General features: G+C 50.3%; 1 protein-coding gene across 2 annotated transcripts in view; it reads left to right on the top strand.

Annotated features, from left to right (window-relative positions):
• The window catches only part of MROH7 (maestro heat-like repeat family member 7), a 75928-nt gene that overhangs the window by 36887 nt on the left and 12498 nt on the right, over positions 1 to 26543 (top strand). For both annotated transcript variants that reach the window (XM_011926348.1, XM_011926349.1), the window contains 11 exons: positions 1920 to 2032; positions 2427 to 2603; positions 3070 to 3224; positions 5820 to 5958; positions 9403 to 9593; positions 14868 to 15005; positions 17409 to 17523; positions 22143 to 22283; positions 22965 to 23144; positions 23906 to 24061; positions 24439 to 24561. In XM_011926348.1, the coding sequence (XP_011781738.1) occupies positions 1920 to 2032; positions 2427 to 2603; positions 3070 to 3224; positions 5820 to 5958; positions 9403 to 9593; positions 14868 to 15005; positions 17409 to 17523; positions 22143 to 22283; positions 22965 to 23144; positions 23906 to 24061; positions 24439 to 24561 (1628 nt within the window). The remainder of the gene's footprint in view (positions 1 to 1919; positions 2033 to 2426; positions 2604 to 3069; positions 3225 to 5819; positions 5959 to 9402; positions 9594 to 14867; positions 15006 to 17408; positions 17524 to 22142; positions 22284 to 22964; positions 23145 to 23905; positions 24062 to 24438; positions 24562 to 26543) is intronic.

Here is a 26543-nt window from a genome sequence, read left to right on the forward strand (position 1 = left end):
ACTGTGCCTGGCCAATTTTTATATTTTTAGTAGAGATGGGGTTTCACCATGTTGGTCAGGTTGGTCTTGAACTCCTGACTTCATGATCTGTCTGCCTCGGCTTCCCAAAGTGTTGGGATTACAGGCATGAGCCACTGTGCCCAGCTGCTAGTTTATTTTTTGTAGAGACAGGGTTTCTCCATGTTGCCCAGGCTGGTCTGGAACTCCTGGGTGCAAGTGAACTATCTGTCTCAGTCTCCAGAGTGCTAGGATTACAGGCCGGGTGCGGTGGCTCACGCTTGTATTTCCAGCACTTTGGGAGGCCGAGGCGAGTGGATCAGCTGAGGTCAGGAGTTCAAGACCAGCCTGGTCAACAAGGTGATACCCTGTCTCTACTAAAAATACAAAAATAAGCCAGGTGTGATGGCGCACACCTGTAGTCCCCACTACTTTGGAGGCTGAGGCAGGAGAATTGCTTGAACCCGGGAGGCAGAGATTGCAGTGAGCCAAGATCATACCACTGCACTCCAGCCTGAGCAACAGAGTGAGGCTGTGTCTCAAAACAAACAAACAAAAAACAAAACAAAACAAAACAAAACAACAAAAAAGCAACAACAAAAAACCAAAACCAAAAACAAGCAAACAAACAAAAAACCCCCGAAGTGCTGGGACTATAGGCATGAGCCACTGCACATGGCCACTCTCAGGATTTAATCTCAATGAGTGAAGTGGTCTGTCCAGGCCCCCTGACTGTAGGAAGCAGCACGGCTGGGATTTGAACCTGAGTCTGCCTGACTCCAGGTCTTAAGCTCGACTCCAGGTCTTAAGCTCCTCTCCTTTACAAACAGTCCATGTGATCACTCTGCCTCAGTGCCCCTTTCTCATGCCCAAGTCCTGTATTTCTTGAGGGGATCCAAGCTGGGCTGCAATAAGGGCTCAGGAAGTGCACCTGAAATGTGTTCCCTTCAACTGAAAATATGAAGCCGCTACGTGCCGGGTACTATCATAGGATATGGGGACACAGGAGTGGGGACAAGAGATTAAATAATCCTTCTTTGGTGAGAGTACCTTCTTGTTGTCGGGAGATAGACAGTGAACAAAATAAACAAGTGACACATATAGCAAGTCAGATGATGATAAAAACTAAAGGAAAGTAGATAAGGATTGGTACTACCAGGGGTAGGGGATTGCAATTTAAAAGAGGTATTGCCGCACGTCCACCAGAATGGCACAAATGAAACAGACAGACAATGACATGTGCTGCCAAGAGGTGGAGCAATGGGAGCTCTCGTGCGCTGCTGGTGGGGTACGGTTGATTTCCCATCATAGAAAACTGTTTGGCAATATCTCCCGTAGCTGAACCTATGCTTAGACTACGACCCAGCGATCCACTCCTACGTATCCAACTAACAACTGTGTAGATATACTCACCAAAAGACACACTTGAATGTTCTTAGCAGCACGACGCTTTGTAGCTGGCAAGAACCCAAATGCCCATCAAAAATAGAACTGATAACTAATCATAGTCTTTCATACTGTGGGAAATTATATAGCACTGAGAATGAACGAAAGAACTAATGCTGGTGCAACTGTGTGGATGAATCTTACCCATATAACGTTGAGTGGAAAGAGACAGACATCAAGAATAACACGTGTCCATTTATATCAAGTTCAAAAGCAAAGACATCTCTCTAGGGGTTGAGAAATTAGAATAGTATTTAGCCAGGGTCAGGGAGAGGGCTAGTGATCAAAAGGAGTGCACAAGAGGGGCTTCTGGGGGGCTGATCAGGTTCTGCTTCTCGACCTGGGGGCGGCTACAGTGGTGTGTTCACTATGTGAAAATGTATCAAGCTGGTTCCTTATGATGTAGGGACTTCCTACATGTATGTTTAACAAAACTAGGGCGATCTGGCCTCACTGAGAAGGTTCTCTTCTTGCAGGAGCCAGAGATAAGGAAGACACCAACAAGAAGGAGCTATATGAGAGCAACAAGCATTTCCTGGGGCCCTACAACCCTGTGAGCCCATGCCAGAACATCCTGCGGGTGATCATGGTGACTGCCTGCTGCCCATCCAGCAGCGGAGGGTGGGGGGTGAGGAGGGGCAGCACCACCTCTTCTTCCCTTCCAGCTTTCCAGGCTTTGTAGGATGCCTTCCCAGCCACCCACACCTGTCCTGAGTGCCCTCCTGCTCTGTCTGTGCCACAATGCCTGGACTTCCTTCTCCCTTACGCATATCACCCTGTGCTGGGTGCAGGGACATGTTTCTCCTACATTTGTAGCTCCTTCCCTAAAGGTTCAACACTTATCTGTTAACTGAATATTCCTGGCCCTCCCTGCTGACCTCTGCATGTGGGCGTCAGGCAGTGTTTGTGCCTCTGTGCACAAAGCTCGAAGCTCAAAGCTTGGTCTACCCATCAGTGTCATGAATTCAGCACCTTTGTTTCAGGAATTTGGAGACTTCCTGGGACCCCAGCAGATAAAGGACCTGTTGCTGGCAGCCCTGGAAGGGTTGAAAGGCAGCTCAGAGGCTCCAGGGAAGGACTCCAGGGAGATGATGCAGCTGGCCTCGGAGGTCACGCTTAGCTCGGTGCTAGAGTGGTACCGCCACAGGGCAGTGGAGGTGGTAAGGCCTCCCGGGGGCAGGGACTGAGCTGTCACTGGGGCTTGGGAGCCCCCTGCCATGGCCTGCCCATCACTGGCCTACCTGACAGTGGGCAGGGTGGGGAACACCTGAGCCCCCTAAGCTATGGGGCAGGGAAGGGGTGCTGGTGGCTGAGTTCTAGGTGCTCCCACCTTGAAGATTTTCTCTTACCAGCCCTGAAGGAGCTCAACTGAGTTGGTGGCGGGTGGAGGTGGGTTTGGTGGTGGAAGTGGGTATAGGGAAGCATAGTAAAGAGAAACGAGCTCATTCCCAGGGAGGGGAAGGTGCTCTGCTTGCCTCTTCCTCTCTCTCTCCTTTGGGCCTTCTCCCCTGTCTTCTAGTCTGTTACCCCCTTCCCTCTCCTCCCACCTTCCTGCTGCCCCCGTGCCTCCCTTGGCTTCTCCATTGGGCTGTCCCCCTGCTCATGGCTGCCCCGGCTGTGCCCCAGATCCCAGAAATCATGCAGGGCATCTACATGCAGCTGAGCCACATCCAGGAGCCTCCGGCCCGCCAGGTGGCCCTGCTGCCCATCTCCCTCCTGGCCAGCTCCTTCATGACTGAGGTGGTGGTGGCCCTGCTCATGTGCCCCCTCCCACTGAACAGGTACCAACTGAAGGGGTTCCCAGCCACTGCATCTTACAGGGTTCAAGCAGCCCCCACCCCAGGTTGGGGACCCCCTTCTGCCCAGATAAGCCCCTTGCCCCTCCCAGATGGCCCCTCTTCTGTGATCTGGGGTGTTCATGACAACCATTAAGCACTTCCTGAGCACTGCTGCTGTCAGTGCCGAGCATTACAATAGTCTCTCATTCTCACAACATCCCATTCTGCAGATGAGGAAACTGAGGCTTAGGGAAGTTTCTTGCCCTAGGTACTTACTGAGCAAGCAATAGAACAGAGGACCTAAACTCAGGTCTAACTAACTACCAGCCCAGAGCTCTTCAACAATGTCATTGAAAGGAGGTCTGAGTGCCTGTCCTGGCTCTGCCTCCAGTTGCCATGTGGGTCTTGGGTAGCCCACTTGTCCTCTCTTTCCTCCGTATGCAAAAGAAGGAAATGATCCCTGCAATCCCAGGTGGGTGGTCATGACAGAGTAATGCAGTCAGCCGTGTTGAGAGCCTGCTCGGGCCTGGTCCCGTGCGGAAGGCTGCTCCATGCTCACTGTCTTCAGGGAGCTCATGATCTGATGAGCAGAGGGGACTGTGGTCAGATGGTGAGCTCGTGGGCAGCAGAGGTTAGTCTGGCTGGCCTCAGCCTCCCAGCCCAGGAAATGCTCCCATGTCTTTGAATGAGTAAAACAAGGCAGTGAGTGATCCACACCTTCGGGTGGTTGTTTGAGAGCCAAAGAACTGTGCAGAGCTGTACAAATGGGGTGTGCTCCAATAAGGACAGTTGATGTCATTCATAGAAACCAAGAAGGTCAGTCAGGAAGGTTAGGGCCCAGCTGGCACATCCCAGTCTCCCACTTGGAAGAATTAAACCCTTTCTGGCTATACTCCCCACCAGGGCTTTTTTTCTTGGGTCCACTAAGGAGTCAGACTCACAAGACTACTGGGGGCCTCACCTGACATCCGTCACTCAGGATACAGGACAGGGCAGGGTCAGGAGCTCCTCTTTGTGGGGGTCCTTGCAGCAGCCCCCACAGCAGGCCAGACAGAGGCATCCAGGGCACAACATTTAAGGAGATAGTCTCAGGTGCACTTGTGTGAGCCGGAGAATGAGGGCTTCCTTAAAGTTGGCACCCTGGATGCCTCACTTTCCTTACCCTAGTCTTGGCCCTGAGTCTAGGAGCTGGTCTCTTGGGCCTCCCAGGTGAAAGCTCAGGTGTGATAAAAAGAGACCCATAGGGTGGATATGGGAGCTGCCCTGGCTTAAATGGCACAGGCCTCACAAGGACCACTATCTTTTACAATATCTTGGCTTTGCTTCCAGGGTCCCCACAGGGACAAACCCAGTTACAAGGGTAACTGCATCCTGGGAAGCTCAATGCTATAGTGTCCCCATCAGTTTTTATAGTTAATTTATAGTTCCTCCCAGTCCAGATGTAATTTACCAGTGGAGTCATTATTACCATAAGTAATGTTGCCTAGCAACATAGTTGACATACTATATCAGGTTTCCAGGGGAACAGAGCTAGAAAGTGAATGGAGGCTTGAAACACTCTTTTGGAAGGGGAAAGGTTTTTGTTAACCCTTTAGCACACTGGCCTGCCAGTGTTTTCAACACCCCATGAAAGGAGTTTGGTTGGGTGCAGATGCTTTTCCTTGCCTGGTGTACTGCCTTTTAAGGGATGGGAGCAGAGGCTCCCTGATATTATATGACAAGTTCAGGATCCTAGCCCCAGGCTGCTCAGCTGCCTCCCTTCTTGCTCCTTGGTTAGAGGAATGAGCACAGGCTTTGAAGACATCAGACCTGGCCACATTTGACTCTGCAGCTGTGTAATCTTGGACTGGTAATTTCACCTCTCTGAGCCTCAATTCCTCATTTGTAAAACGGGAATAACAACACTCACATTAGGATTGTTGTGAGAATTCAGTGATCTTGAGTGTCTTGAATTCTTGTTCATGTCTGTATTCCGCAAGATTTGCCTAGGGCCTGGTGTACAGTAAATGCTTAGCTAATATCTGCGGAAGTAATACATTGCATGTGAAACATTTGGCATAATACCTGGGAAATAGGGTTTCTTTGTTTTTTTTTTGGTTTTTTTTTTGTTTTTTTGTTTTTGAGACAGAGTCTTGCTCAGTCGCCCAGGCTGGAGTGCAGTGGCACGATCTCGGCTCACTGCAACCTCTGTCTCCCGAGTTCAAGCTATTCTCCTGCCTCAGCTTCCCGAGTAGCTGTGATTACAGGCATGCACCATCATGCTCAGCTAACTTTTTTTGTATTATTAGTAGAGATGGGGTTTCACCATGTTGGCCAGGCTGGACTCGAACTCCTGACCTCAGGTGATCCACCCACTTTGGCCTCCCAAAGTTCTGGGATTACAGGCATGAGCCACCGTGCCCAGCCAAGAAATAGGGTTTCTCATCTTTCTAGACCCTGACTTTTTGGGAGTGTGCTCTGGACTATTCCTTGCAGGTGTGGCCATGGATGCCATTTCATTGGCATCTTACCTTACCCCTCCTGAAACCATTTGGAGCCTGGGTGAGTGAGCCCCACTGCCTTGGCCACCACTAATTGCCCCCATCCCTGACCTCTCAGCAATGGAGCAGAGATGTGGAGGCAGCTGATACTGTGCAAACCCAGCTGTGATGTCCGAGACCTCCTGGATCTGCTCCTGGGCAGCCTGAAGGAGAAGCCTGTCACTAAGGAGGGCCGGGCTTCCATCATGCCCCTGGCGGTGAGTGCCTAGTTGGCCAGCCCCTATCACTGCCTATCCTGCCCTTCCTCTCTCCTTCCCTCCTGCTGAGCTCAGCACACCCAGCATCCAGTACTGCACTCTGCCAGTAACTAGTTGTGTGGTCTTGGGCAGGTCTCTGGCTCTGGCTCTTGTTTGTGGTTCACTGGGGACAATAATAATAGTGTTATCTATGGTGAGAGCAGCAGCCTGAGATAGGGGAAAAGAGTGACTTGGAGTCACAGACAGCCTAAATCCTGGTTCTAGCTGGGCATGGTGGCTCATGCCTGTAATCCCAGCTCTTTGGGAGATGGAGGCAGAGGATCACTTGAGGCCAGGAGTTTGAGGCCAGCCTGGGCACTATAGCAAGATCCTTTCTCTATTTTTTTTTTTTAATCCTACATTACCATTTTGTGGCCTAGGTAAGTCACTTCCACCTCTGTGAGGCTCAGTTTCTACATATGTGAATAGAAATAATATATTTCTCATTTGGCGGCTGTGAAGATTATGAGATAACACATTCATTCATTTAGGTGACACACAATGTTTAAGCACTTCTTGCTGCCACACTCCAAGCTTGACGCTGGGAACACAGAGGGAAAGGCAGCTCTGACTCAGGAAGCCAGCTGGGCTGAAGAGATGGATCCCCTCTGCCTCTGTCACCACCCTGCTCCATGCCAGTTGGGTAATACCCATGCTCACCTTCTTGATTCTGCTCCTGCCCCTCCAATCCGTACTGCAGCCAAAAAGTCTTTGAGAAATGCACATCTCCTTTTCTCAGCCCCTTTGATGGCTTTTCATTGTCCCCAGGAGTGACACAGTGCTCCTACCTGTGGTGAAGGCCCTGCATCCCTGGCCGGCTTCCCCACACTCCATGGTTCTCTTGTTTGCTTTGCTCCAGCCCCTGGGTCTTTGTCAGAACTTCATCCAGCCATGCTATCTTGTCACAGGGCCTTTGCACATGCTGTTTCCTCTACCTAGAATGCTCTCCACCAAGCTAGCTTCTACTCATCCTTCGGCTCTTAACTCCAGCATCACTTCCTCAGGGAAGCCCTCCCTGATCTCCCTGACCTGGTCAAATCTGTACATATTGTGTTTTGCTTCACATACTTTGTATGAAAAGAGTTTACACCAGTTGTCATTTGACAACACCGCAGGGGATCCTTTGGTTAATCTGTGAGATGCATGAAGACAGTGCTGTCCCGCTGTGCTCACCACGATATCCCCAACATCTTGCATACACCTGGTGCATAGTAAGCACTCAGAAATGTTTTTGTTGGGCTGATTTATTTATTCAACAAATGTTTAGTGAATACCTCCTATACTATGTGCCAAGCACACTTGTAGGTTCTGGGGATTCAGCAGCGAGACATTCTGGTGAAGGGAAGCAAATAAAGATACAGTAGATGAAGGAGAGGGTAGTATTATCCCATTACAGAGGAGGATGCTCTTGCTTACAGACATTCCATGTCACCCCCAGGTCACCTAGCTAGCAGTGGTGGTGCTAGGACTCAAACCCAGCAGATCTTCTGCTTCCAAATCCTGTGCTTCACTCCCATATCTCTCTGCCTTTGTCCTCCTTCTGTGCATAAGGCACCAGCACTCCTTCCCTTGTAATTTGGGCATTCATCCTCTTCTACAATTGGTGTATGTTAGTGTATTCTTTAGTCACTCATTTGTGCTTCTTGTCCAGCAAGCATAGTTTAAGCGTAGATACAGCCTGAACTCATTCTTATCTTATGGCCCTGATAAATCGTTTGAGCAAGTTAGAGCCAAAAGCAGAGCCCTATGACACATCACTAGAGACTTTTCCCTTACACCACAGACTGTGTTCTTTGGATGTAATCATTAGCTTTGGGCTGTTGAAAAAGTACAAGGGCTTTGAGTTCAAGAGATTGTCTTAGCTCTGCCACTGCCTCGCTATATAACCATGGTCAATCACTTCCCCTCTCTAGCCTTGGTGCTTATATCTGTAAAACGGGCTGTAATAACTCCTGCTTTGTCTATCTTACCTGTTGAGAAAGGGGAGATAGTGTGTGTGGAAGAACCTCTTAAGCTGTAAAGTGCAAATTAACTGCCATTTATTGTTCTCATCCAGACCATGTTAGGTCACTTTTCTCCAAGGGAACATGTCAGGGGTTCTTCCACTTTGCCATTAAATGCTTTCCTCTTGGCCCAGATGGGTGGAGTCTTTATTTATTTATTTATTTATTTATTTATTTATTTAGACTGAGTCTTGCTCTATCACCCACGTTGTTGGAGTGCAGTGGCACGATCTTGGCTCACTGCAACCCCTCCACCTCCCGAGTTCAAGCAATTCTCGTGCCTCAGCCGCCCGAGTAGCTGGGACTACAGGCATCTGCCACCACACCTGGCTAATTTTTGTATTTTTAGTAGAGATGGGGTTTCCCCATGTTGGCCAGGCTGGTCTCAAACTCCTGACCTCAAGTGATCTGCCCGCCTTGGCCTCCCAAAGCGCTGGGATTACAGGCATGAGCCACTGTGCCTGGCCTGCATGGAGTCCTAATGGCACAGCTCAAACCATTGATGTATAAAGCATGCTTTCCTTCGCCCTCTCATTCAGGCTCTAACACTCCTGTGGGACTGGAAGGATGATGATCAGTGACTCCACTTTTCAGAGATCTGAGGCCCAGAGGTGCCAGGGAGTGGTAGAGCCAGAATGAGCCATGAGTCTTGTGACACCAGCCCATCATCCGCTCCCCACGCCCTAGTATTGCCCTTCTGCCAGTTAGAGAGGACTTGGTGGGCCAAGTATGAGGGTGGGCCCAGGCCAGGTCTAGAGCTGGACTGGCAGGTTGAGAAGTTGCCCCAGGTCACCAGTCCTTGGGGGTAGAGCTGGCACTTGAGCCAGGCTCTTGCTCAAGGCCTGGTGTTGTTTTTCTTGGCTGCTGGCCTCATGGGGATGGGAGTGAGGACAGCCTAGTTTAATGGCCCGGGGTGAAGAGGCCAGCCTGGTGCCCCTTACATTCTGTTTGCCTGTGTTGTGAATGAGGAAGAGGCACAGCATGCTATAGTTGGTATCAGAAAACCTGGGTTCAAGTTCCAGCTCTGCCCCAAGGGGTTGGTGACCTTGAGCTAGCAGCCTCACCCCTCTGAGTCTGTCTCCTCACCTGCAAAATGAGATCAAGACTCTTTACGTCTCAGGAGGTAGAAGCGATTCTTCCACCATGATTCTTCCAAGGTTGCATAAACATCAAAGCCCTAGACCAAAACTAAGGGGTGGACTGTTGTCCTTGCTCTGGGACATGGCCTACCCAGAGAGTCAGAGGTCTGGGTCTGTGGGGTGGGGAATCCTAGCTTCCCCAGGCTGGGCCAGAGGACAGCAAAGACCCAGATCCTACCTCCCAGAGAGGCAGTCCAGGCCCCAGCCAGGAGTGCTGGGAAGATGGGCCACAGCATCCCAGCAGCCTCTTCTCTGCCCCATAGGCAGCCAGTGGCCTGTGCGAACTCCTGTCTGTCAATAGCTGCATGGGCCGTGTGAGGCGCCTCTACCCCCAGCTGCTCCTGGCCCTGCTTATTCAGGTCCATTACCACATTGGCCTCAACCTGCCTGGCTACGTGGCTTCTCCCAAGGACACCAAGAAGGGCGCACAGCCCTCTGCCTTCGTACCTGTGCGGTATGCTCTGCTGTCTCTCTTGACCCTGCTGTCCCCGGCGGTGGGAAGGGCCATCCAGCCGGAGCCTCCAAAAGTCTCCAGGCAATCAGTCAATAGAAATTAGCTTTGGGACTAGAAGAGAAAACAGAAGCACACTTTTATTAGAGCCAATAATTCATTCAGCAACTGTTTTTGAGCACCTGCTCTGTGCATTACACACTGCGTTTAGTCTAGATCACAGGAAAGAATCAGCCCTCCCCAAGGAGTTCACTCTCTACTTTTTCTTCCTTCCTCCCTAGAGATATTATTTGTATTAGGTTTGTATCCAAGTCCCAAATACTTTATTTTTTATTATTAATTGGAGTAGATAATATAGGCACATGGGTAAAATACTCAAAAGACATTAAAAGGAAGCTTCCTTCCCTGTCCTTACCCCAGTTACATTCCCAAAGACAACCAAGTTCTTCATGCTCTCCCAAAGGAGGATTATGCAGGGATAAACACATTTGCTTATATTCTGTATTTTTACAACAATGGCAGCACCTCACACTGCTACACATTTTTTGCCTTCATTATATACTATGTCTTAGAGACCTTTGTATTTTAGAGCTGTCTTCTTGTTTATTTATTTGAGAGGGAGTCTCACTCTGTGGCTCAGACTGGAGTGCATTGGCAGGATCTCGGCTCACTGCAACCTCCATCTCCTGGGTTCAAGCAATTCTCCTACCTCAGCCTCCTGAGTAGCTGGGATTACCAGTGTCTGCCACCACGCCCAGCTAATTGTTTTCATTTTTAGTAGAGACAGGGTTTCACCACGTTGGCCAGACTGGTCTTGAACTCCTGACCTCAGGCGATCCACCTGCCTTGGCCTCCCAAAGTGTTGGGATTATAGGCGTTAGCCACTGCACCCGGCCAAGCTGTCTCCTTATTTTTAACAGCTGCATAGTATCTCTACGTATAGGATCCTGGTGCACCATAATTTATTTAACCAGGCTTCTCTGGATTTCAGTGATTTCCAGCCTTTGGCAATTACAAGGCTGCAGTGAATTTGCTTGTTTATATGTCTTTATGTGTACATGCGATTGTATATGTAGGACAATTCCTGAAAGTAGAATGGGCACATCGAAGGGCTTCTATATTACATATTAAGGTGATAGAAAAAGCTCCTGACCATTGCATGATAAAGGATAAAATGGAGTGACTCCTAAAACATCCAGTTTGCCAAATTGCCTCCCACAGAGGACACTGCCACCAGCAGTGCATGAGTATCTATTTCCCCACACCCTTGCCAACACAATGTGTTGTAAAACATTTTTATCTTTGCCAATATTAGAGTTAAAAAATGGAATTTTGCTGTAGTTTTAGTGTATGTTTCTCTTATCATGAATGACATTGAGTTTACTTTTTTCTTTTTCTTTTTTTTTTTTTTTGAGACAGGGTCTCACTCTGTTGCCCAGGCTGGAGTGCAGTGGCGCAAACATGGCTCACTGCAGCCTTGACCTCCAAGGCTCAAGCAATCCTCCCACTTGAGCCTGACTTCACTGCTTGAAGTCGGGAGTTCAAGACCAGCCTGGCCAATATGGTGAAACCCCATCTCTACTAAAAATACAAAAATTAGCCGGGTGTGGTGGTGGGCGCCTATAGTCTCAGGTACTCAGGAGGCTGAGGCAGGAGAATCGCTTGAACCTGAGAGGTAGAGGTTGCAGTGAGCCAAGATCGCACCAGTGCACTCCAGCCTGGGCGTCACAGCAAGATTCCGTCACATCATTTGTAGAGATGGGGGTCTTGCTATATTGCCCAGGCTGGTCTCAAACTCCTAGGCTCAAGTGATCCTCCAAACTTGGCCTCCCGAAGTGCTAGGATTATAGGTGTAAGCCACCATGTCCAGGCCAGAAATGTTTAATTTTCATATAGCCAAGTTTATCAGTTTTTACTTCTGTGACTCCTATTGTGTGTTATGCACAGAAAGGTGCATTTAGAGAGGCAGAGGGCAAGCAGTTGTGTAGTGGGCTTGTGTCTGAAAGTCTTGGATTCAAATCCTGGCTTCATCACCTAGAACGCTGTATTTTGGGTAAATGAATTTTATCTCTTGACAGTTGGTTTCCTTGCCTATGAAATGGATAAATGATTCCTGCCCCACTGGTGTGCTGTGAGGACCAGATAGGGTTGCATCCCAGCAATACACCATTTGCCAGCAGTGTGGCCAGTTCCCATTCCCCTCCTGCTCATGCTTGTAGGTGCCGCCCTGAGAGCATCGCCCAGAAAGCTGACGGGCTCTAGGGAAAAAAGGAGGCTCTGGAGGGGGAGGAGGAACACATATGGGAAAAAGTTCTTGACCTTGGAGTGATGAAAGGTGTGAACTGCCAATGCAGAGGCTGTGGCTCAACTGAGGACATCAAGGAGAAGGTGGAGGAGTGCCCGAGTATCCACCTTACCTCAGCGTCTCAGAAGCAGCCTGAGAGGCAGAAAAAGCAGAGGCAGGCATGTGCCAGGCTGGAGGGGGGCCAGAAAAGCCATGAGATGTAGTGGTCTAAATGGTGGCCCCCAAAAGCCATGTCTGTCCAGAACCTATGAAGGTGACCTTATTTGGAAAAAGGGTATTTGCAGATATAATTAAGGATCTCAAGATGAGGTCCTCCTGGATTAACCATGTGGGCACTGAATCCAATGCCAAGTGGCCTTATAAGGAGAAGAGAGGCCCAGACACAGGGGAGAAGGCTGATGAAGACAGAGAGTGAGTGATGTGGTCACAAGCCAAGGAGTGCTGGGAGCCACCAGAAGCCAGAAGAGACAAGGAAGGATTCTCCCCTGGGCTCTTCAGAGGACTGTGGCCCTGCTGACACCTTGATTTCAGATATCTGGTCTCTAGAACTGCGAAAGAATTTGTTTCTGTTGTTTTGAGCCACCCAGGTTGTGGTGATTTGTACAGGAAATGAATCCTCAGGGGTATGGCACCGGAGCAAATTGTCGGTGCTCCAGACTGCAGTGATGAGGTGGAATAGCTCCACAGAGCGTCAGCACACAAGGCGGTCACATCCTCCCTAGAGGAGAGGCAGGCTCTGGTAATGAGTGCAACAATTACCCCTGCAAACAGCTTGGGTTTGAAGGAGGAGGAGGGAGTGGCCTGAGAGCTTGTCCTGTGAAGCCCAGTTTCTGTGCCTTCCAGGAAGGTGAAACTTTCAGCAGCCCTGGGCTTTAAAGCAGCTCCAGCTGGGTGAAGTGGCCCACACCTGTAACCCTAGCGCTCTGGGAGGCTAAGGCAGGAGGATTGCTTGAGGCCAGGAGTTTGAGACCAGCCTAGGTCAACATGGCGAAAACCCATCACTCCAAAAAAATAAAAAAATTAGCCAGGTGTGTGGTCCCAGCTACTCAGGAGAATAAAGCAGGAGGTTCGCGTGAGTCCAAGAGGTCAAGGCTGCAGTAAACCATGTTCATGCCACTACACTCCAGCCTGGGTGACAGAGCGAGACCCTATCTTAAAAAAAGAAAGCAACTTCATGTCATATCAATCATTGGCTCTGGTTTCCCAGTGCAGGGACAGAGAATGAATATTTCAAGGTGTCCTTTGCTCCACTTTGCTGAGAACACCTTTTAGAAGGGTGAAACTTGCAGAGTGAGTGTTTGGGGACACAAGAGCCACCCCATCACCCATAGCACAGCCCTCCTCCCAAGAGTTTCCACTCTATTTTTCCACCAAGCAGCATGGGCGCCATCTGGGCTGTCGCAGGTATAACTTTGGGAATGGGGTGAGAAGGGAGGGAAGTGAGGCCCGGGATCACCTTGGGGTCAGGGTGGGAGGGAGGGGGAGGGGAAACCCAGGATCATTTTTGTGAAAATATGAAGCCTGATTGAGGGAGTGAGGTGAAGTGACAGAGAGGATCAACTACGAATGATGCAGTTCTGAGTTCAGAAGTTTTGGCCCAAATACATATTCGTCACGCAACAAATGAGGACTGGGAGGGCTGGCCAAGCGGTGGCTATCTAGAACCTCTAAGTCAGGTCATTCCCTTCTGAGCTCCGGAGCTCAATCTGTGCCCAAGCCAGTTTGTAAGAAGGTGTCCAAAACGATGACCCTGGAGATAGGGACACACAGGGAGGGGAGGGTGGTCCAGTCACCGGAGGAACATATGCAGGAGGCTCATTCTGTTTTAGGTGAAGGTGCTAGTGCCCGAACTTGAAGAGAACAACCTTTCTTCAAACAAAAACCTGTACATCTCAGCTTAGCCATTCAGCCAGTACTTGCAGAGGGAAGAGAATGGTGATGGGGGAATTGGACAACGCTCTGAGCCTGCCTGTCTTTCTCCCTCCCTTTTGTTTGTAACTCTGAGTGCTGAAGGCATTGCCAGTGGCGGACTATCACTGATAGCACACATTTCAAACAACAAGCACAGAGGTTGAATGATTCCAAAATTCTGGCCTCAGGAGAAGCTTTTATTTTCACACTGGATCAATATTCATTACAAAAGCAAAAACATGAAAATGAAGGGCAAGTTTCTGAGGATTACCTGATTACTTAAGTCCTTTCTTTGGAATCATGAGAGCCATCAGCTCTCAGTATCATCTGAGGTATGTCCACAAAGTGCACCACAAACTCTTTCAGCAAATGTTTAGGTTTCTGGAAAACTTTGTTTGAATGTAAGCTGTGTTCTGTACAGTGTCAATTTTTATTTTAATAAAAGTCTATGTAGGCCGGGCGCGGTGGCTCACGCCTCTAATCCCAGCATTTTGGGAGGCCGAGGCGGGCAGATCACTTGAGATCAGGAGTTCAAGACCAGCCTGGCCAACATGGGGATCCTCATCTCTACTAAAAATACAAAAATTAGCTGGGTGTGGTGGCGCAGGCCTGTAATCCCAGCTACTCAGGAGCCCCAGTCTGGTCAGTTGGCGGGTCATAAAAGCTCCCCAAGGGCTGCTGCTGGGCATCCAGTTTGAGAATCACTCCTTAAGTGTCCTGAGTTGGAGAAGGACTTGGCCCAGTTAGGAGACTGTGAGTGAGCAGTGAAGCTGCCTGCCCAGCCCATGGCTGATGCGGAGTGGAGGGTGAGAGAGAGGCTGGTCCCAGAGGTAAAAGCACAGCCTTCATAGGGAGGTGGACTTGGCTTCTGTTTCCTCTCTTGTTCTAAAAGCTAATGATTATTTGTAAAAAGTCACCCTTTGTGGATACACTGAATACCCCTACCTAGCATGGTGAAGAGAAGCTTGTCAGGCCAGATGGCAGGAACGGTCGGGGTGGAGGGAGGCTTGGCCTGCTAGAGCCCGGATAGGCATGAGGTCTCAATTGCCTTGTCTTGGCAGCTGGATGGTGAAAGTGGTGAAAACCCTGCTGCTGAGGATGGGCTGCTCTTACGAGACCACCTTTCTGGAGGACCAGGGTGGCTGGAAGCTCATGGAGCGGGCGGACAGCCACCACCGCGGAGTGGCCCTGCTGGCAAGGTGAGTCCCAGGACCACCCTGGGGTTGGGGTGGGAGGGAGAAAGAGGGAGACCTCAGGATCTTCAGACAGACTTGGGTTTGCATCTCTCTCTGGGCAAGACCCTTTCCTCAGTCTGTCACCTCTTCTCTACAGCGGAGAGGGTGCTGTCTTCCTCAGCAGGTAGACAATACAAATGTTAAAGATGGCACTCACTCTTCAGCAGTTCCTGGTCATTGTGGAGCACTTAAGACTATCCACAAAGCACCTTTCCTTAGTGCATTATGAATTTAGTTCCCATGCCAATACAGAAACGGTGGTATAACCGAGTTGTTGAGGTGTGGCCTTGGAGATGGCCTGACTGCATCTGAACCCCAGCTTGCCACTTGCCACCCGTGTGACTCGGGACAAGTTCCTTCCCTCTGAATCTCCACTCTCCCTCAATAGCATGGAAATAATAGTCAGACCTACCTCTGAGGGTTGGGGAGAGGATTAATTAAAGTACTTTGAACAGCCCCTGGCATATGGTAAGAGCTCCACACAGGCTAATTTTTACTATAGTTATAGTCACTGGTGGGGCAGGGGTGATTAATACATATTTTGCACAAGAACTATGCCAAGTCTGGAGAGGAATTGTCATGTGCCCAAAGTCACACAGACAGGAAGTGGCAGAGCTGAGAAGTGACCTGCTGACCAAAGCTCTTCCCTAGGCCACGCACAACTTCCCATGGGGTCAAGAGGGAATACCTTGATTCCAATGCTGTGGCTCCTGCAGGAGAGCCTGCATCTTAGCCCTGCACCCTGAGTGTTCCTGGTGGTGCTTTCCCCAGGATCTCAGGACACAATCACATTTGTTGAGCACTTACTATGCTCTAGGCACCATGCAGAGAGTTGTCACATGGATGATCCCATTTAATCCTCACCATGACCGATGAAGTAGTGTATTTATTTATTTATTTTGAGACAGAGTCTTGCACTGCCGCCCAGGCTGGAGTGCAGTGGCACGATCTCTGCTCATTGCAACCTCTGCCTCCTGTGTTCAAGTGATTCTCCTGCCTCAGCCTCCAGAGTAGCTGGGATTACAGGCATGCGCCACCATACTGGGCTAATTTTTGTATTTTTAGTAGAGATAGGGTTTCACTATGTTGGCCAGGCTGTTCTCAAACTCCTGAAATCAGGTGGTCTGCCTGCCTTGGCCTCCCAAAATGCTGGGATCACAGGCGTGAGCCACGGCCCTCGGTGAAATGGCACTATTATTATCCCAGCATTATACATGAGGAAATGGAAGCCCAGAGAAGTTAAGCATCTTTCCCCAAGTGACACAGCTAGTGCTGGGGCCAGGATTTGAACCCAGCTGTCTCATTCCAGACTCCAGGCATGGTTGCCAGACTGTACTACATTCACTGATGGTGGAGCGTAACGTGGTACTCCTCAGACTTGAGTGTGCAACGGAATCACCTGCCGGGCCTGTTAAAACACTGGTTGCTGTGCCCCTGCCCTAAGAGTTCCTGCTTAGTAGATCTGGGATGGTGCACTTCTTTTTTGAGATGGAGTCTCACTCTGTTGCCCAGGCTGGAGTGCAGTGGCATGATGTCGGCTCACTGCAACCTCTGCCTCTGGGGTTTTAAGTGATTCTCCTGCCTCAAACTCCCAAGTAGCTAGGATTTCAGGCATGCGCCACCACACCCAGCCAATTTGTTTTGTATTTTTAGTAGAGATGGGGTTTTACCATGTTGACCAGGCTGGTCTTGCACTCCTGACCTCAAATGATCTGCCCGTCTCAGCCTCCCAAAGTGGTCAGGCCTGAGCCACCATGCCTGGCCTGGGATGGTTCACTTCTAACAAGCTTCCAGCTGATGCTGATGCTCTGGTTGGGTGGGGGTGGCACTTAGAGGACCACTGGCTTAGTAGAATGAACCAGGCAGCTGGAACGTGAGCCCTTGGTTGGGGCTCCAGCTCTGCCGTTTTCTAGCTCTGTGGCAGTTCACACTTAGAGCCTCTGTTTCCTCACCTATGAAATGGGGATAATAACAGTAACCTGCTTCGAAGGATCAGATGGAATAACAATGTGAAAGCGTGTGCCTGCTGCCTGGTGCTTGGTGAGTGGGCCTTCACATCCTCTCCTTCCTCTCTCTGCTGCCTGACGTGGTCCTGTGCAGCTGAGGGTCTTCAGCCTGCCTCTCTTATTGATTTGTGCTGTGCCCTCAGGCAAGTCTCTTTCCCCTTCTGGGCTTCAGTTTCTTCTGTTAAATGAAGCAGTGAAACCAGATGACCTCTGAGATCCCACCCAGGTGGAAAATCCTGGGAATGCAGGAATCCAGGTGATCCTGGCTTACCCAGGATTTCCCGTGTCACAAGCAAATTCCCCCCACAGGTCCCCCTGGGGCTGGAGACCTGAGGGGACTGCTCCTCCTCCCCACCCCCAGGGCCATGGTGCACTACTCCTGCCCGGAGCTGTGTCGCATCCTCTACCTGCTCATCCCGCTCCTAGAGCGAGGCGACGAGAAGCACAAGATCACAGCCACCGCCTTCTTCGTGGAGGTACCAACAGGGGCAGCGGGTACACAGCGGGAGCTCCTCCTGGGTCTCGGTTCACGTCACTGGTCATTTCTCCTATGTAAACAGTACTTTATAGTTTACGAAGCCTTCCCATGGGCCTGATTTCTCTTGACCATGATGACCTTGTTGGTCTCCCTCCCTCCTCTCCCTGTCTCTCTACCCTTTACCCTGTTCCACTCTTAACCAGACTCCCCTAGTGCCCAGGGAACCAACAACCTTTGCTGGGCACCTCTGTGTATCAGGCACCAGACATATAAAGGCGAATTTGACTCTACCCTGCCCTCAAGGAATTTTTGGTGTGGCAGAGGACACAGAGGACATCCCAGTTATAACATGGGAGTGATGCTAGTGAGTGACTTGGGCTATGATGGGGCCATCCAAGCTGTGGTAGGGAAACAAGGGACTTGAGGGAGGGAGGCATCAAGGAAGGAGGGTTTCCTGGAGAAGGTGACATCTAAGCTGAGTGTGTGTTGGGGAGGTGCTGGGGAGAGGTGAGTCAGGAGAAGTTGGTAGGGACAGACCCAGAAGACAAGGACTTGCTAACAATAATTGTTAATATTTATTGAGCACTTACTATCTTCCAAGCATGTTCTAAGAGCTTTACACACATTGATTCATTTGGTCTCACACTAATCTTATGATTCAGATACTATTCTATGCCCCATTTTAGAGAAAAAAAACCTGAGGCATCAATTTAAGAAACTTTCCCAAGACCAGACAGCTTGTAAGTGGCAGATCCAGGATTCGAATCCAGACATTTGGGCTCTAAAACCCTCCCCTTTCCTTTTAGTTTTTAAAAAAAGGTGGTAAAATATACGTAACATAAAATTTGCCATTTTAACCATTTTAGGTGTACAGTTCAATGACATTAATATATTCATATTGTTATGCAACCATCACCACCATTCATCTCCAGAACTTTCGTATCTTTCACTAGTGAAACTGGACACCCACTAAATGCAAACTCCCGGTTCCACCTCCCCCAGCCCCTAGTAACCTCTATTCTACTCTCCATCTCTATGAATTTGCCTCTTCTAGGTATCTTATGTAAGTGGAATCATACAATATTTGTCCTTTTGTGCCTGGCTGTTTCCCTAAACATAATGTCTTCAAGATTTATCTATATTGTTGCATGCATCAGAATTTCCTTACTTTTTTTTTTTTTTTTTTTTGAGATGGAGTCTTGCTCTGTTGCCCAGGCTGGAGTGCAGTGGCGTGATTTTGACTCACTGCAACTTCTGCCTCCCAGATTTAAGCAATTCTTCTGTCTCAGCCTCCTGAGTAGTTGGGATTACAAACAAGTGCCACGATGTCTGGCTAATTTTTGTATTTTTAGTAGAGATGGGGTTTCCCCATGTTGGCCAGGCTGGTCTTGAACTCCTGACCTCAAATGATCCACCTGCCTCGGCCTCCCAAAGCGCTGGGATTACAGGCGTGAGCCACCGCCCCTGGCCAAAATTTTCTTTCTTCTTAAAGCTGAATAACATTTCATTTCATATACATACCACATTTTGCTTATCCATTTGTCTGTTAACCACCATGCTTACCTAGCTCTTGTGACCTGATGGTTGTCATGAGGCAGATCTGGGCTATCACCAGGGTCTGTATAGTGAGGGTCAGAGGCAGGAGGCTCATTGTCTGCTTGGATAGTGTGAAGGTTAAGGAGGGCTTCCTGGAGGAGGTGACATTTAAGCTGAACCTTAAAGTTTGCCAAATGAACAAGAGGCAGCATCGACATCCTAGGTGCTTTTGTCATCTTTTCTGCCACTCCAGGTGGGCTGTGAATTGGGAGAAGGGACCATGTGACATTGGCATTGCACCCCCAGGTGCCCCAAGAAGTGGGGATGGGATGGATGAATAAACACTGCCTGGCTCTGCAGGTACCAGCAGAATGTGTCACCTCCAGGAAGAACAACCCTGGCCTTGGGGTTGGGAGTCCTGGATTCCAGCCCCAGCTCCACCCAGTTCTAACTCCAATTTCCCTGACCATGGTGAGGGAAAGAGAAAGGGAAACTACCATTTCTTACAGGCCTACAATGTGCCAAACACTTGTGTTGACCTCTTCCAAATGTTGTCTCACTGATCTGCACAGCAACCCTGCCGAGAAGGATTTGTGACACCCATGCTTAGGGGAGTTAAGGGGAATTTTTCAAGGTCAGAGAGCTCAGAGAGTCCAGAGAGATTCAGAGCAGGCCTGCCGGACACAGTCCTCTATTTTGGTCAGCCTCTTGGGAGAGGCACTTCTAAGTCTGTTAGTAGCTACCACATGGGTTCTTGTATGAGAGGAGGGAGGTTGGATCTTGCCAGACCTTATGGAGCATTCTTGTGTCCACCACAAGGTCAGGGACTCTAGGTTTAACTTGTCCCCAGCATTCCCTGGACTCCTGAGCAGCGGCCCTTCCTCCCTGCAGCAAGGGTCTTCTCCACCTCCCCAGAAGGGGTGCCTGCTCCTGGCCAGAGCCAGCCCCCATTAAAGCCGTGGTGCTTTGATGTAGCTCAGACGCTGCCCCCCACCCCCAGCTCGTTCCCTCTGCCCTGGCTTCCTGTCACCCTCTCTGCGGTGATGGTGTGTGTGCTCCCTTCTCCCACTGGCAGTGAACTCCTTAAGGAAGCTGTGCCACCTTGGGCAAGTCACTTAACCTGCCTGTGCCTCAGTTTCCTCACCTGTAGTATGGAGATGATGACTTGACCATCTCCTAGAGTTTTGATGAGGATACTGAGTTCACATAAAGCACTTAGAACAGTGCCTGGCACATAGGAAGTGCTATCTGTGAGTCAGTTAAATTGCTGTTAGGGTTCTCATGACTCTTTTCCGTGTCTCCAGTGCCCAGCCCAGAAGCTGTGCACAGCAGGCCTGAATATTGGTGGTGTAAATTGGTAGAGGGTGGGGAATAGGTGGAGCCCCTCCTTTTCTGCCTCCTCCCCCTGGTGACCTGTCCTGCCCCCTCCTCCAGCTCTGCCTCTCCCCAGCTCTTTCCTCCCACAATGCAGACCCATGGGCTCCACAGTCACGGGAGATGTCAGGCAAGAGCATGGAGGGGAGAAGCATTTATGAGAGTGATGCAGTGGGCTCGAAGACCTGTTGGCTGCTGTGGGTGCGGAGGCCAGTGGGGGAGAGGAGGGAGATGAGGGTGAGGCTGGTGTGCAGCTTGGACGATGGGGGGCTGGTAGTGCTAACCCTGCCACAGGGAGTGCAAGAGGAGGGCACACCTAAGGAGGAAAGGAGTGAAGTTTCTTTTTTTTTTTAGATGGAATTTCACTCGTCACCCAGGCTGGAGTGTAGTGGGGCCATCTCCGCTCACTGCAACCTCCACCTCCCAGGTTCAAGTGATTCTCATGCCTCAGCCTCCTGAGTGGCTGGGATTACAGGCACCCGCCACCACGCCCAGCTAATTTTTGTATTTTTAGTAGAGACCGGGTTTCCCCAAGTTGGCCAGGTTGGTCTCAAACTCCTGACCTCAGGTGATTTACCTGCGTCAGCCTCTCAAAGTGCTGGGATTACAGATGTCAGCCACCTCGCCTGGCCTCCCTCCCTCCCACCCTCTCTCCCTTCCTTCCTTCCTGTTCCTTCCTTCCTTTCTTTTTTTTTCTCAAGGTGGAGTCTCGCTCTTGTTGCCCAGGCTGGAGTGCAGTGGTGCAATCTTGGCTCACTGCAACCTCTGCCTCCTAGGTTCAAGTGATTCTCCTGCCTCAGCCTCCCGAGTAGCTGGGGCACATGCCACCACGCCCGGCTGATTTTTTGTATTTTTAGTAGAGACGGGGGTTTCACCATGTTGCCTAGGCTGGTCTCGAACTGCATACCTCAGGTGACTCACCCACCTTGACCTCCTGAGTTGCTGGGATTACAGGCATGAGCCACCGTGCCCAGCCCGAGCCAAGATTCATGTTGGACCTGAACTCATGCAGCAAGCAGTCCCTGAGCACATATTCCGCACCAGAGTTGATGTCAGCTAACAGGGGCCCATGGAGGAACAACTCGGGTTTTGTCCTCAGGGAAGTGCCCCGTTGGACAGGGGAGGCAGATGGAGGCACTGAAGGTTTCCAGGTGTTGCTTCGGGAGGCAGCCCAGGGCACCCAGGGGCCCAGGGAAGGAGGCACTCAGCCTAAATGAGGCCAGGGGCAATGTCAAGCCTAGCTTCAAGGCTCTGAGTTTTGGTTGGAGCCCTGTGAGGTGGCAGGGGTCAGAGTGGAGGTGGCATCCCAGCAGAAGGGCATTTTGCCAGCACAGAAGAGGTGGAACAGCCTGGGTAGTTCAGGGAACAGGGGACAGCTTGGTTGGAAGCTGGCTGACTGGTAGTGAGGGTGTGGGCTGGGGGGTGGGCATGCTGCTGTTAATGAGGCCACAGGGCAGGCAGAGGCCTGATGGTAAAGACAACAACAGGCAGTCATAGGGGCTTGGAGCTGGAGAGTGACACACTCAGCTTTGCCACACAGTGCTGATGGACATCAGACAGAGACTTCCAGCAATCTGTTGGTTTCGCAAGTCTGAAGCTCTGGGCAGAGCTGAGCCTGGTATCCAATGTGCAATCCCAGTGCATGGGAGTCCAGGGGCCTGCCCTGCCCGCCTCAGCCTGGGAAGTAATGACCCTTTGCTCCCTCAGCTCCTCCAGATGGAGCAGGTGCGCCGGATCCCTGAGGAATACTCTCTGGGGCGGATGGCAGAAGGCCTGAGCCACCATGACCCCATCATGAAGGTGCTGTCCATTCGAGGCCTGGTCATCCTGGCCCGCAGGACTGACAAGGTGAGTGGGAGGCAGAGGAAAGCCTGGCCCACCCAGGCCCCAGGCTGGAGGAAGGACAGAGCTCGGCCATTATAGTCCCTGAGAAGCCCACAGCTGGAATCAGAGACCATTTCTATCTCAGCCTCAGTTGCTCCATCTGTAAAATAGATATCCTTTAAAAATCTATCTATTTTATTCCTTTTGAATAGTTTCTAATCTAGGTTTTTCACAATGATTCTAAAGACAGTGTGTATAGGAAGGGCAAAGGGTGGCACAAGTATTCCTATTTTACAGATCAGGAAACTGAGCCCAGATTGTTGGTGCATCATTAGCATTTTTAAAAGTGCTTTGTTTTTCTCTACCAGGCATTGTTGCAGTTCATGATGTAGCTGCTATGAAAGGACAGAACATAGACTCAGAAAGCTAACTAATGAAATAGTGTGTCATCTACCTAGAACCAAGGAAGGGGGTAGACAGCAAAGGGCCTCAGGGGTCCCAGCCAAGGAGTCAGTGAGGCCAAAGAGGGCTTTGAGGAGCAGCAAGAGGTTGGGTGAGGGTATTCCAGGCAGGTGGGATGGCATAGGCCAAGGCCTGGAAGTGGGGATTGGGTCACCAAGTTCATTTCAGTGAATCAGAGGCTGGGTCTCTTCCTACTTGCTAGCTCAGGTAGGAGCCCTCATCCCAAATGCTCCTGCCCCATAGACCGCCAAAGTGCAGGCCCTCTTGCCCTCCATGGTGAAGGGCCTGAAGAATGTGGATGGGATGCTGGTGGCGGAAGCGGTCCACAACCTCAAGGCCGTCTTCAAGGGGCGGGACCGGAAGCTGATGGACAGTGCGGTCTATGTGGAGATGCTGCAGATCCTGCTACCGCACTTCAGCGACGTGAGGACCCTACAGAGCGAAGGAGCGGGAGGGATCGAGAGGGGATCCTTTACTACTTGGGGGCTGCATTGCCTCCTGTGCCCCCACTGGGACCTGGGCAGGGATGGGTCAGCCTACTGGGAGAGGAACTTTGTCCCAGCTGGTCCACATCTTTTTGTAAAGGTTCCTTATTCTAACCGGTTCTGATGGAGGAAGCCCTTTCACAATCGAGTCTCCCCAGAGAGGATCATCTTATTGTGACTGGTTCATCTAGAGGGGGTACTTTTTGTTTTAAAGACAGGGTCTTGCTCTGGCACCCAGGCTGGAGTGCAGTGGCAAGATCCCAGCTCAACCTCCCTGGCTTAAGCAATTCTCGCACCTCAGCCTCCTGATAGCTGGGACTATGGGCATGCACCACCAATGCCCAGCTAATTTTGCATTTTTTATAGAGATGGGGTCTCCCTATCTTGCCCAGGCTGGTCTTGAACTCCTGGACTCATGTGATCCTCCCGCCTCAGCCTCCCAAAGTGCTGGGATTACAGGCATGAGCCACAGCAGCTGGCCAGATTTTTTTTTTCTTTAAACTGCCCCTAGCAGAGGAGGGGAGGAAGGCATTTTCCTACTTAGCACTCAGGTGTCTTTTAGGTTAGTGGGGGCCTGGCTGGGAACAGTCGGGAGAGCTCCAGACCTAGGCTTGAGTGAGGGGAACAATGGCTCTGGATCAGCCACAGTGAGTGGTGTCCCAGAGGAGGTATCCCCTCTGAGCCTTTGGTCTTCCCCAGTCACGAGAGGACGTGCGCTCTTCCTGCATCAACCTGTATGGGAAGGTGGTCCAGAAGCTTCGGGCACCACGCACCCAGGCCATGGAGGAGCAGCTGGTCAGCACCTTGGTGCCCCTACTGCTGACCATGCAGGAGGGCAACGCCAAGGTGAGCCAGGTGAGTGTGCGTGAGCCCTGCACCCTCTACCCCTCCTTCAGGCCCTGTGGGTGCACCTCTTTTTACCTTAACCAAGCCAGAGTCGCAAACAATCCTGGGGGCGGTTATGTATGTCCAGCCACGTCTGTTTTCTGAAGGCGCCCACATCAGGATTCTTCCTCAACATGGCCAGCTTCTGGTCATAGCTGATGTATAAAAAAAGAAAAAGGTCCTAAATCATGTGCAAAATAAAAATAAAATAATAGTAATTTAAAAAATTAAAAATGGTCAGCTTCACTTGTACAATTTCAAAAAGAAACTGAGTTTTCAAAATCCCTTTTTCTGGACCGTAGTCTGGCTGTCCACAGTTCTGATATTTTCTTCCTATTGGTTCCCAGAAATGTGTGAAGACCCTGTCACGCTGTTCTTATTTCATGGCTTGGGAGTTGCCAAAAAGAGCTTATAGCCGGAAGCCCTGGGACAACCAGCAGCAGACAGTGGCCAAAATTTGCAAGTGCCTTGTGAGTGCTCCCAGAGAGTAGAGTGGTTCCTTACAAGCGTGTTGGAGGTGGCTAATTCTGTGTCTCCCTCTTCCTTCTTTTCCCACCAGCATCTTATTTCCATGACCAACTACAAGTTGTTGGCTCTGGAACGTTCATCTCCACCTCTGGCTTCTCTCTCGACTTCTAGTGTTCTCTGTTCAGTGGCTTCCTGCATACCTCACAGGCACTTCAAGCTCAGTTTTTCTCTTTTGAACCTGTGCCTTTTCCTTTCAGTTCCTCCTTTTCCCTCTATATCCCCTAAGCAGAAACCTAGAATCATCTTGGGTTCCTTCATCTCCCTCACCCTCCACACTTGATCAATCTTGAATATCCCGAGTATCTTGGAATCTGCTTTTCCCTCCCCACCCTGCCGCCGTCATTGCCCTTAATTCAGGGCACCGACATCCCTTGGTTAGGCTATTGGCCCAGCCACCCAAGGGATCTCCCAGCCTTTAACTTCATCCGCTCCAATCCATTTCCCACCCAGGCCATCAGAATGGTCTTGTTAAAACACAGTCTACTTGTATGAGATCTCTGCCTCAAGGGCCGCAGTGGCTCCTTTCCTACAACATCAGTTCCCAGAGTGTATTACCTGCAACACCAGTCTCATAAAATATGCCCCAGAGGGAGGAAAAGAAGTTTGAAGACAAGTAAGTTTGGGAAATACTACACTGACATTCTGCTCTTGGAGATTTGCAATGACATCAGGAGACTAAAGGCTCTGAGATGTTTTGTGCTGAGGAAATGTGTTCATGGTTGTCTATATAATAGTTTCCCAAATTTATTTAACCACAGAGCTTCCTTTCTTGGTGATACCTGTGAACATCATGAGGTAGGAGCAAGCCGTGCGCATGCACACACACACACACACACACACACACACACACACAAGCACAACTCTGCAGGATACAGCCTAGTCCTCCACATGTCATTTGGGAAGCTTTGCCTGCGGTCTCAATCTACCTTCCCGGTTGTTGTGGGTAGCAGTGAGCATATGAGGGAGTGCCCCTGGGACCAATACCCATGGAAGGGAGCGGAAGAAACAGGAATAACAAAGGGAGAAGTCAAGTTGCAATGTAGCTTCAGCAGAGGTCTCAGCCAACACTGCCATGAGATTCCCAAATTTGGTCCGGGGTCAGGTCTGTACACTCCTGTGTTCATCTGTCACTGGATGCCAGTCACCCTGGGAAGGACTTGACCTTGGGCCAGGCAGTTCTCAGTCCAGGCGATGCCCAGAGCTGGGGGAATTAATCCCTCCCATGTGAAGGGACATCTGAGTGGGGAGTCCATGACTCCCCACACCAATCTAACATAAATACACAAAGCCACAAATTGTTATTGGACTGAGAAAAGCTCCTTGGCCACCACTGTTATCAGTAATGCTCAAAGCCTCTGCAATTGAGGGTCTAATGATATTACCATCACATTCCAGTGGGAAATAGAGGTCTGGAGGAAGTGCCTGCCAGGGTCACTAATTCAAATGCTTACGGTGGCCAGTGACCAGGCAGATAATCATGAGTGGTGTGGAAGTGGTGGTCCCTGAGCAACCTAGAGAGCCCAGGCCCCACTGAAGGTAGGGATGAAGAGCTCAAGCTCACCGTGCAGGCCCCTCACTTGCCAGCTCCTCTGGTTTCATGAGAAAAGCTATTTTTTTTTTTTTTTTTTTTTGAGATGGAGTCTCACTCTGTCATTCAGGCTGGAGTGCAGTGAGTGGTGCGATCTCGACTCACTGCAACCTCCACCTTAGGCGGCTCAAGAGATTCTCCTGCATCGGCTTCCCAAGTAGCTGGAATTACAGGCGTGCGCCCCCACACTCAGATAATTTTTTTGTTTTTAGTAGAGATGGGGTTTCACCATGTTGGCAAGACTGGTGGTCTCGAACTCCTGACCTCGGGTGATCTGCCCACCTCTGCCTCCCAAAGTGCTGGGATTACAGGCGTGAGCCACTGCACCCGGCCTAC

The sequence above is a fragment of the Colobus angolensis genome, unplaced genomic scaffold (genome assembly GCF_000951035.1).
Source record: "Colobus angolensis palliatus isolate OR3802 unplaced genomic scaffold, Cang.pa_1.0 Scaffold68, whole genome shotgun sequence".
In the NCBI taxonomy this organism is placed as follows: domain Eukaryota; kingdom Metazoa; phylum Chordata; class Mammalia; order Primates; family Cercopithecidae; genus Colobus; species Colobus angolensis.